Genomic DNA, 12496 nt, shown 5'->3' with positions numbered 1-12496 from the left:
TGAAAATTATTGTATTAGTTTCTACTGCTCTCATTAAGATATAATCAGTTTTTCTTAAATATCTTCCATGTACAGTTATCGTTTTTTTATTAGTAAGTAGTAAGATTACAAGTAGTGAGAAGATTTTAGGAAACATACGAGTGAGTATCTTCAGTTTTAAAATAACTGCCCTTCAGTATTTTATTTAAAGCGCAGCATGAGTCTATAGCAGTTGGTAGTTACTTAATGTTCCAGTAGATTTAGTTAATAAACAGAATATAGAAACAAAAATTTTATATAAAAAAAATAAAATAGAAAAAGTTGTAGTCAGTATGAATCCTCCTTGCAACGATAACTTTTAACTGTTTGATAAATGTCAATGTTAATTCTGATATATTTTTAAATTTGGATACTCATAGCGTCCGTCAGCAGGTAAACAAATAATTTGTTGAATTCAAGATCAAATGTTTAATTTGTTGCATTATGGAAATATTGCATAAGTTTAAACAGAATGGATATTTTAGTGCGGAACTTTATCATTTACTGGCTAACAAAAACCTGTTGGCAACTTCGGAAGAGGTTGTAGATATTAAACATTTTATAGTCCTGATACTTGTAATATTAGTTAGACATAATCAAAATTTCATTTCTTGATCGATAAAACCGACAAAGAAATTCTTGATAATTTAAGATATATATTAATTTCATTAACGAAATTTCTTATATATTTTATATATATAAAAGTATATTCATTAGATTGTCACCCTAAATAGACATTTTTAGTACTATTGGCTACTATTCCCTATTATATTATATTTAAATCTATTAGGAAGCGAGTATATCTTTATCACATATTTCAAGTTCATTAATTTTATTTACCATTACAGTTCATCAGTTACAGTTCATCAGTTACAGTTCATCATCAGTTATATTATCAATTATATTAAATTATGTGAGTTATTTTATTTATATATTAAGAGTTTATTGTCATTAGTGAGTCAGATGAGTTTGCGTCTGAGTTTTGACGTCTTTTAGTTCAAACTGGTTTCTTAATTTGAATTTCTATATATTTTCTGAACTCGAGATCATTAAGCTATGACGCTCTCAATAAATAAATATAATAAAGAAATATAAATTACGTAAGTGGCTACTTACAAGATGAAAACATAGTTGATTTACGCAAACAAATATTTGTTTCACATTCTAAAGATAGACACTGTCTAATAGTCGCATGAGTAGCTTACGGTTTTATATATTTACTTATGTGTATGTGTATGATATCTATTTATACAGATACAATAGTCCTGATTGAACCAATTATGAAAAAAAATTTTCGTTTTTAATGTTGCACTTGCGATATTAAAAAAATATATATCACAGAGATAGTATTTTATATATTTTTATTATTATATACAAGTATGTGTGTATTTTGAATGTAACGATATAAGTAACTTTGTATTTAGGCAAGCATATTTATTATTTCTTAGTAGAAAAAACCATACTGTTTCCACTTCTTACTGTGCGCACACTGCCCGTTGGTAATTAATGCTCCTTTCTACTTAAGGTTTACTGGAAGAGAACTCTTACAGAGTTAAACACGCCTATTGTACATCTTTATTTAAAATAAATTATAACAATGTACTTTTTGTCTACAATAAAGTATAAATATTAGAAAGAATAACACTAAAACAATGTATAAGACGACGTATCTATACTTATAAAGTAAAATAACTTTTTCTCCCCAGATAATTCCTTCACAGTATGAGAAGGAAATGCGCATGAACACTATGGAACGATTAAAAAATTTGCATAATTTGGTAGTTGATAATATTGTTAGTCGTGGCGAGAAATCTAATAATGTTGTGCTCTCCTTTACACCAAGAATAATCGTATTCCAAAACTTTAAACCAAACGACAAGATCGTCGCAAAGTTTTCTGTCAAAAATATAAGTAAGGTACGCTGTAGCTAGTACAGTAACAGGTAACACATGTGCTGTCGGCATTAAAATAGAAAGTGTATGGAGTTTTTGGATATCAGTACTATAACAAAACGAACACATATTCCTCATTACTACAACAATAATAATAATGGTCGACTGATACACTGGTTAGAGATCAGTTGTATCAGTTTTACTGTGAACTTTTTTTATATGAATTTTGATTTAAGTAATATTAAATTAATAATTCTGTTAATAAATTAAATAATATGTGCAATTTGTCTAGGCTCCGACGTTCCTCAACATGGTGTTTAAAGAATCTTCATATTTTTTTATCAAACCTTGTGGTGGACAACTTCTGTCGCGTCTTGCACCCGGCATCAGTGTAACTTTTGCGATCACTTTTATGCCGGTTCAGTATGAGGATTACACCCATAGAGTCACTTTCTATACTGACCTAGATCAGTATATCTTGCCATTGATAGGTTTGTAATTTCTACATTTTATAAAAGGTTCTGATTGTTTATAAGTTGGGAGATATAAATGTGTATTAAATTGCAATCTCTTTCTACAGCTATGGGGCCTAGACCTATATTCGATTTTCCTGATGAAATATATGTACCAAAAGTGCCGCTTAAAATAGAAAATTTTGTTTATATGACTGTACATAATATTGGTGCGGTCCCTGCAGGTTTCACGCTTAGCACTAAATGGTATACATATTTTTATGTATTATATAGATAGATGATATGTATTAACATCTGTGATAGATCGTTGATTGATCCATATCTCTTTTATAGTCCGTTTTCAGTACAACCTAAGTCTGCTTATTTAAATCCTGACCAGAAGATTGATATTAGAATTAGTTTCAAAACGATGAATCTTGGAAATATAAAAGGACTTTTAAATGCTATGTTTGAAACAGGTAGGTTCTACTTCTTTCATAAAAAAAATAATTTAGGATTCCCAAATGCGGAGTTATACAATAAACATATTTTCAAAATTTGCAGTAAGTTTTATACGTTTAGTATAAGTTCGAGTACTAACAAGATATATAATATTTTGTTTATTACAAGTAGGTATAGCATTAAATTAGCCAACCATTTGTTTAGTCACAAGGATATATGTATATAAATACACATAAATACTGTCATTATCTCTAAGATTTAGTCAAAACATTATTTTAGGACACAATATCTTTAAAAAACTAATAATGTAGCCATATGTGTTTTCTGTGTTGATTAGGAGAGAATTTCAGAATAAATTTATATGGAACAACACATATAGTCTCAGTCGAGCTAGAGAAACAAGTTGTTAGATTTCTTGACACTTACAATACGATGGCGCGCCAACAAATCTTTAAGATCATTAACAAATCAAATCATGTACTTACTTACATGTGCATGAAGAATGAATGTGTATACTATGGTAAGATTTAAATCTGACTATTATCTGTAAATAGTGTTTCATTTCTTTCATTCATTTTAGCAGTTAAAGGTCCACTGATTCATCCATTGGCTCTCTGCAACACATATAATGTGTTTTTATTATTTTGTATTCTAAAAAATTTATAAAAAATATAGGCTATGTATATAATAATATTAGGCGATGATGAAATTATTTATCGAATATTATTCTAGATTTTGAAGAAAAGGTAAAATTAGCCACGATTTTTAACAACGTGAAAGATAGTGAATCTGCAAAATCTACGAAATTAGTTCAATATGATGTTCTAAATAGCGAAGAACATGAAAGAGTGTACACAAGAATATTTTTCGATGAAATACAGGCGCTAGTTGCAGACGAAACCTTATGTTTTCAGAATACCCACTTTTCTATTACACCGATTGTTAGTACAATTTACAGATATGCAATTAATACCTATAGTGGAATTAGATTCATCAGACGATATATGTATTGACATATAGTTAAGTTATAACAACTTGTGTTTAGATAACTATGCTGTAAATATAAAATCAATTATTGATTTTTTTCTAAAGATTAAACATTAGAGAACTACATTATAATAGTAATAGCATTTTACTGTTTACAGAAAGGCAAGCTTTGGCCAAATAAAGCTACAGAAATAACTATAATATTTTCACCTAAACAAATAGGTGAATTTCAGTCGACGGCGTATTTAGACATTGATGGAGTTTTAGATCGTGTGCCACTACAGATGGTTGGCACTTCACTGCCACCAACTATACACCTCAATTTGGAGACACTGGATATGGATTGCGTGTATATCAATAAAAAATATAACTATGAAATAGTTGCTATTAATAAAGGTGATTTGTGTTATTAATATTATACCAGAGGGAGACTTTGTACAAAAGTCGTTTGCTTGGGTATCTCTATCGCATTCGTATTTCAACCGTAAAGCAGTTATGTTTGCATGGCCGTGTTTCGATTTGAAGGGTGGGATATGGCGTGAATTTACAGAGTACAGAGGAATAACACCTGAGTCCTCAGGAATGGCAACGCATGGGGTATCATGGGCGAAACAGTATACTTTGTTATGTTTATGGTACTGTTCATGTCTATAGGCCACGGTTACGATTTCCATCAGGTGGGCCGTTAGCTTGTTTGCCATTCTAAGTTGTATAAAAAAAATATTACCAATGTAAAAGTTTATGAAAATGTTTTATATATTATTGCAATGGATTAATAATAATAAGGCTGAATGTACCCTATATTGCTAGCAATGGGCTTAGTAGTCTGCATTACTAACAATCCCCCTCCGTTTTCTATGTTTGTACTTGTCATACGGTGGTTGAATGAATTTAATTAACCAGATATATCATGTTATGAATTCATAAGATAACATTTAAGTATCTGATACTATTGACACAATGACTGTCAGTATCTTTTAAAGACGAGTAATTTTCAACGTGCATATTTTTGGATAATTTTATTATTGCTCGTGTGTGTATGTTTACGATCTGTATTTGTATTTAGAAAAATGGGTTATAGATATGGAAGCAAACTTATATATAATAATTTAGTGTAATTAAGATCACTAATTGATAAATCCAGGCGTTGAATGTTCTGTCTATCGTCTGCATTTCTTCTGCATTCTGTTGTTATTTTTAGGTCACATAAATGGTGTTATAGTGTACAAAGAAGTACCTGTATTATTTGGTAGCCACATAAAATGTACACCCGAGCTACACTGTTTACGTCCAGGAGATAAGGAAATATTCGTGATCACTTTTAGCAATTCTAACCAAGGACCATATTTTGAAGAAATCAATTTCGCAATTCGTGATACCGATATTGTATTAAAAGTATATTTAAAGTAAGAAGCCATTTTTCATTACATTATAAAGGTGTATAAGACTTGTGTTAATGCTTGTGAATAATACATTTTATTCCGCAAGCATAATTATACTTAATTCACTCATAACAAATTCGTATGGACCAACACCGAAATAAATATATCTCCATCGATTATAAAAAAGTTACATTGATTCAAAAGTTGCGGAAATATTCCGTAGGCAATATATACAAAAATACACAAATAGCATGTGTAATTTAAAGTCCCTTAAAAATTAGTACAAAAATTATATAAAAAATAATGATATTATTATTTTTAGGGGTGAAGTTATATATCCCTCATTGAAGTTCAGCGTACCATGTTTAGATTTTGGAATGATTAGTGTAGGTAAGATGTTGTTTCAAAGGATTTCAGTCACTATGTTTCAATATTAATATATATATATATATATATATATATATATATATATATATATATATATATATATATATATATATATATATATATATATATATATATATATATATATATATCTCCAACGTGTCTTGTGTAATTATTAGGGGTACCTAGAACTCTAGAAGTGGATGTAATTAATGAGTCGATAGTTCATGTCAGTGGATCTGTAAAAATGTCTTCCGACGGTCCAGAAATAAGTAGTATCACACTTGAGGATTATGCTGTCACTGATAAATCTAAACCAAACATTCCACAATGGCCTAAGGAGTTTAATATTGAACCTTGCAAGATAGATTTGGAACCACAATCAAGAATATTTCTAAAGGTACTAGTAGTGCAGATTGTAATAATATTCGAGTCGATATGATGATAAAATTTATAGGTATATATGTTTTATCTATGCTTGCCACACCTCACATCCATTTTAATATACGCATGATGATAAAAAATAATTGCAGATTTTAAAAGCAAAATAATATTTATATTGATAATGTGCAACTTGTTTTATGATTAATGCACATTTTACGCCAATAATAAGTATTTTAATATTTTTGATAATTGTCAGGAATTGAGAATTGATTGATAATGTAGATAAATAATTTTTTTTTTATATAATGCAGACTAGCTGTATCCCGCAGCTTCGCTCGCGTGTATTAGTAAGTAAATAATTTTATGTACTTACTGATACTTATCCTGTGTGTTAGGATATAATCTATCTGTGCACTCAATTTCATTCAAATTAGTTTAGTAGCTTTTATATGAAAGAGTATCATCCATCAATCCATCCTTATAAACTTTTGCCTTTATAGTATTAGTAGGACAAAAGTCGGATAATAGTAATTTGATTTAAAAATGTTCCACTTTATTATAGTAAAATTTTTCAGGTGACGTTGACTGCTAATTTGATTAGAGCGAATCAAACATCCCTTGAATTAGAATTGGAGAAGTCTGATAGTCCACCAATAATGTTGCCCGTGTTATTCAATGCAATGGTTCCTGAAATAACTCCAGCCCCTGAGATTTATTTACGTGCATGTTTCTTAGATTATCCATATAAAAATGAAATTTCGATCACAGCTAATGAGTTTTGGGGATATTTCATATTAGAAGAACCCGAGGTACTAAAATTTTCTGCATACCTATGTTTTTTTCGTATAAGTATTACCTACATGACTATATGATACTTGAAATAAGAAACCAAGGAATTAACTGTTCTATATGACGATGTTCTAATAAGTCAAGTTTTCTATTCTTATTTTACCAGGAAGAATCGACTTTAGAAGTGGACGTGAGTCTTAAAGAAGGTTTAATAAAACCAAATACTACAATACGTCTACCTGTAATTGTAAAAACGAGCGTACTCGGTATTCAGGAATATAAAATTCGGTAATAATTATAATAAATTTATTATAGAGATTGAAATGCATTTTTTATATATATTGTTTTATATAATACACTTACCTAAATAGTAACCTAAATAGTTTATTGTAACGTTTTTTCTTTTTTAAGCAAATTTGTAATTAAAATTTATTTAATGCAAGTACATTTTAAATTTCTGTCGACTAAGAAAGAATAAATATGATTCATTAAAAAAAGGGCCAAATTTATTCATTGTTATGAATATGTATAATATAATATAGTATTGACCATTATTGATAAAATAGATTTAGAGTACATTGAAATTCAGAATGTAAATGATAAAAACAAAAACTCAGATCATAAAAAATAACAACACAACACAACACAGTGGCGTCTACTGAATTCTGATAATGAAAAGGAGCAATATTGCGTTGTATTTTCATTATATGTAATGTCTACTACGTAGAAGTCTTAATTTTCATCTATTTCTTTTAGGATGCGTCTTTTTGGCATGACTAAATCTATAGAAGTATGTCATATTACCGGGTGTGGTGTACGGCCCATTGTAACATGTACACCAATAGCACTGCATTGGGGTCAAGTGAAATTATTAACCAGATCTCAGAAAATATTAACGTTATGCAATGACTCCCCAGTTTATGTAAATTTCAAAGCTTCACTGGTAAATGATTTGTTTTGATTCATAAAGTGCCTGTTATTAGTAGCGAATGTATAAATAAATTATGATTAAGAAAGACTGATTTCAATTTTAATTAGTTTATTAAGATTACAGAATATTTGTGTGTTAAAGTGAATTAAAAACAATTTTAAAGACTTAGTGAATGTGGATGAGGTCGTGGGCAAAAACTTGTAATAGTCTGCAATATAAATTATACGACCCATCTGTTGGTAAGCAGTTACCGTAGCCTATGAATGCCTGTAGTCACAGGCATAACCTCTTTACCCCTTTTTTAAAAAACTCCATGCATTCTCTTAGAAAAACCTCAGCAGGGAGCTCATTTCATAACTTTATACAACTACTTTATTATTTAAAGCTAAACAAGGATGAAAGGTGGCACATTAAACCATCTGAAGGCCATGTGGAGCCCGAGTCTGAGACTAACTTGGTCCTCACTTTGTATTTATTAGATGCTGATACTTACACGAATAAAGTGGTATTACAAATAGAGAAAGTAAAAGATATTGTTAGTACAATATTTGTTCTTATTGTGACGTTTCTATATTTCATTCTACATTTTTTTCCTATTTTAAATACACAATACTTAACGCGATGTAAAACCATTGCAGGTAAATAGGACCTACCTACATACTTTTTTATTGCCGACATTTCAACGTGGATTGCACCACATCGTGGTCGCGTTAAGTCCCGATTATGTATTTAAAATATGTGTAAACAACGAGAAAGTTTAAAATTAATTATTTTTTTACTATAACTTATAAAATCTTATACATATTAGAGTATTTTATTATTTAGTAAGTAGATATTTTAGAAGATTATATTATATTGTTTGAATTAGTAACAAATAAATAAAATAATTTACAGTTAGTGCCATTGTCTGCAACTGGTATTGGAACTAGTATACTAGTTGGTGATTTACGTGATCGGATATTTCTTGGGAGACATTTTACTAAAATCCCTCTGAATTGCAAAGTGGTTATCGAAAATTGTGGAACTCGTATGCATGCTTTGGAGTGGAACGAACATTATAAAGCTCCTAAGACAAAACAATATACAACGTATGTTCATATGTTTCTGAAAACAATGAAATTATTTTAATTTATGGGTGCAAGTGAAGTGCACCTGTTTATTTAAAGGAACTGTTAACTTAGGAACGTATTTACCTCTTTAGTTCGATTAGAGTTTATGAGGCCTTATCTGTGAGAACTGAGATTCTTTGAGTTATTTTTGTTATTGAAGTGTTTTGTCCTGTTTATTCCTTTTATCATTGGACTTTATAAAAGGAAGAGATTTTCAATTCGTTGTATTTAATTTTACATTTATTATCTCATAACTCCGTCATTTATAAATCGATTACAAAAATTATGTTTTTTATTTAAAAGATTACTCTTTCAGTTTGGTCCCATATTGGCTTAGTAATTTTTGAATCAATATATCATATCGTTTGTTCTAACGGATTTTGTCATGATTGATGTCGGTTTTTTTGTAGAACAAAATACTTTTTTTTCTCAAATAAAAATCATTGCATTATGTTTAAAATTGCTCATCGATGATTTTATTTTAAAATATTTTATCTTATAAAAATGTTACAAGCATATATACAGTGAATTTTCTGGGTCAAACATGTTATGGCATGTTTTGTTTATTGTGAAAAATGACATGATTATTGGTATTTGAACTCTGATGAAAATAATATAACATTAAACAAACTTTTAGCGGATTCTTCAGTTTGGATCCCAAAGTTTTAAAAATAGCTGCAGGAGAAAAGCTGGAGTTAACTATCACTGGTTTATCTCACAAAGTGACAACTATTAAAGAAATGTGGTATTTAGTTGGAAGCGTGGAAGGCATTAATAAGAAAGAGCTATTGTTGGAGTGTCAGGTCGTTGCGGAATTTGTTGATCCTAAAATAGAAATATCGTCTTCAATCTTAGATTTCCAGTACAATTACGGCCCATATAGTGAATATTATAAATTAACAGGTACGCACTTCACTTTGTTAAAACGACAACAATTTTTCTTGACAATAAAATTAACTAGACAATATATATGTTTTTATGCAACTTAGAATGACAAACAAGCTGGACTAAGGTGTTATTCCTCTGTACCCTGTAAATTCACTGCCATATTTCACCCTGCAAACCGAAACACAACTATGCAAACACAATTGCTTTACGGTAGGAACACGAATGGGACAGTGGTACCCAAGCAAACGACTTTTGTACAAAGTCTCCCTTTGCTATATGGGAGATATTTAAGAAAAAAATATATGAGGAGTCGATTTTTCATCAAATTACACTAGTAAAAGAAACCAAAACAATATTTTATAGAATTTTTGCCGATACGTTTGTTCTAGCAACACGCAAAAACTACTGCATCAATTTTGATCTGGTTCACGTCATCCAGAAATGGTTATTTACTTCCAATAGCCAACATTTTGCTACAAAATTTGCTTCTAATTAAACATCTAACTTTCGAATAACTAAGATAAATTTTCAAAATAATAATAATTTCAGATATCGTAACAATAAAGAATATTTCCAAGTTGCCATTACATATAGATATAAGCGTAAAACCACCATTTGCTATAATTCAAAAACAAGATACTTATAAGATATCGCCGGAGGAAGAAAATGTATGTTGCTGTATACGCTACAACGAATGCGATTTGAATGTAACAAATATTTGTAATGAAATTGGTCCACACCAATCGAGCATGTTTATAGATTATTTAACATTAAAGCCAGTAGAACCTTCACGTAGAGAACCGCTAAATTTTTTTGAAGATATTAATAAAATTAAAATGGCCTTCAACCTTACGCACATAGTAGAAGAACGTTTAGAAGACCAGGAAGTAATGAAAGTACAGATACTCTTTGATACTACAAAACATTCGTCTTTGAAATCAAAAGTATATTGCGATTTAATGAGGATTAAGTTTAGGGAACATAAAAATAAAGTTAGTATATTATTAATTTTATTATCATTGCTGCGTCTAAGTCAGTTAAAGGCTTAATAGTTAACTTCGGTCAATGTATATATACATTTCACAATTCGGACATTCATATATTCAATAATTAAAATTGAATTGATATAGTTATCGAACTAAGACATCGATATCTTATGAGTCGAGGTAGTCAAATAATATCTTGACAACCCTTTAAAGAAAAAATGTAAATACGTAATAATTTTTAATTTCGTATATAAATATTTAATATGAATTATTTCCTTCTATATCATATTACATTACGTTTCAGGATGCTATAAAACTTATTGGGAGAATAAATTTTCCTAATATATTTGTTTTATCGCCAAGAGTAGACTTTCAGTGTATTTTGAACGGAAGTCTCGAGAGTAAGACCATAAAAATACAAAATATGACGCCACTTTATGTATGTTATAGATTTCAGTGGAAAAAATACTCTATTGCACTAACGTCAGCGGTATGGATATTTTATTAAGATGATAGTTTATTTTTAATCAATTTATATGTGCATTAATTTACTAAATTATTTTCTTTTCAAAACAAAATAGCCCGAGCTACACAAAATAAAATATAGCAGTAATGTTGAGGAAATTAAATATATAAGTGATGATTTAGAGCCAAGTGGTAAGTTAACTATAATTTATTAATAAATTATTGGATATGCTTTAATAATTTATACAGTTTAAAAATATGATTTATTATCACATTAATATTATAAATTATTTGATATTTAATAGATATTTCATTTCAGTGGGCGATTTCTATCTATCTATTTATTATCACATTAATATTATAAATTATTTGATATTTAATAGACATTTCATTCCAGTGGGCGATTTACACGGAATATTGGCTTGTCGTACATTAGCGACATCAGGTGTAGATAAAGCAGTAGAAGATGATGTTCTAGCCAGGGAATTAGCGTCGCCTGTATCTGATCTTACTGGTGTTGAATCCCCTATTTTAGAAGATTATGATTTATACTATGATATTAAAAGAACAAAAATTATCAAGAAAATAACACCTATGATAAAAACCGATTATGAGCCCGAGTTCGACTGGATATATAAATTTAGCAAAAGTACTATGCGTAACAAAATAAACATAAACGATGTGTTACAATTAACTCCTCATCGTGGTTTATTAAAGCCGAATGAAATCCAATATATACATGTCATATTTAGACCAAAGCCGAACATTAACATTCGAGCTACTCTAGAATGTGATGTATTAGGAGGTCCGCCAGAAACAATCATCGTGACCGGGAAAAGTTCTGATTTAATATATAAAATTAACACACAAAAGATTAATTTCAAAATAAGATCTTTCCATGAATTAGCTTCGGAACAATTAATTATAACGAATATTGCACAACTGCCATTTCAGTATAAAACTTATTTAAATGAACCGAAGTTGGAGAATGAGCTTCAAGGTACTATAACAGATTTAATACCATCAGAAAAATATTTAGAGGCCGAAGAAGAAACAGAGATGAAAATCGTATTAAGACCTGGTATAGTCGGATATTTTAATAGTATATTTTTGTTAGAGATAGGCCATCTGCCTCATATTCCGATTGAAGTGTTTGGTTGGGGTGTAATTCCTCAAATATATATATGTCTTCACCGACCCGAAATTGTTAAGGTAAATAGCGATATACATTTTTATGCATTTATTAACTATTTATATGTATTTTCTTACTTAATTTTTAGAATTGTTTTTATTTATTTAATCAACATAATTATCTGGAAAGGTATTAACATTTTCGATACAGCTTTTATTTAAAAGGTAATTTAAAC

General features: G+C 29.3%; 1 protein-coding gene across 1 annotated transcript in view; it reads left to right on the top strand.

Moving 5' to 3' along the window:
- The first annotated feature begins 462 nt into the window (after positions 1–462).
- The window catches only part of LOC113516821 (hydrocephalus-inducing protein homolog), a 46723-nt gene continuing 34689 nt past the window's right edge, over positions 463–12496 (top strand). The window contains 21 exon segments of the mRNA XM_052902554.1: positions 463–558; positions 1725–1934; positions 2203–2401; positions 2491–2629; positions 2717–2841; positions 3162–3344; positions 3557–3765; positions 3970–4207; positions 5013–5217; positions 5516–5583; positions 5757–5977; positions 6537–6770; positions 6917–7038; positions 7507–7693; positions 8067–8216; positions 8576–8769; positions 9428–9693; positions 10228–10670; positions 10969–11154; positions 11246–11321; positions 11527–12335. Of these exon segments, the coding sequence (XP_052758514.1) occupies positions 463–558; positions 1725–1934; positions 2203–2401; positions 2491–2629; positions 2717–2841; positions 3162–3344; positions 3557–3765; positions 3970–4207; positions 5013–5217; positions 5516–5583; positions 5757–5977; positions 6537–6770; positions 6917–7038; positions 7507–7693; positions 8067–8216; positions 8576–8769; positions 9428–9693; positions 10228–10670; positions 10969–11154; positions 11246–11321; positions 11527–12335 (4560 nt within the window).

Source organism: Galleria mellonella, unplaced genomic scaffold (assembly GCF_026898425.1).
Source record: "Galleria mellonella isolate WM207_F2 unplaced genomic scaffold, CSIRO_AGI_GalMel_v1 utg93, whole genome shotgun sequence".
In the NCBI taxonomy this organism is placed as follows: Eukaryota; Metazoa; Arthropoda; class Insecta; order Lepidoptera; family Pyralidae; genus Galleria; species Galleria mellonella.
The sequence above is the reverse complement of the archived record's forward strand: the minus strand, read 5'-3'. Positions and strand labels throughout refer to the sequence as shown.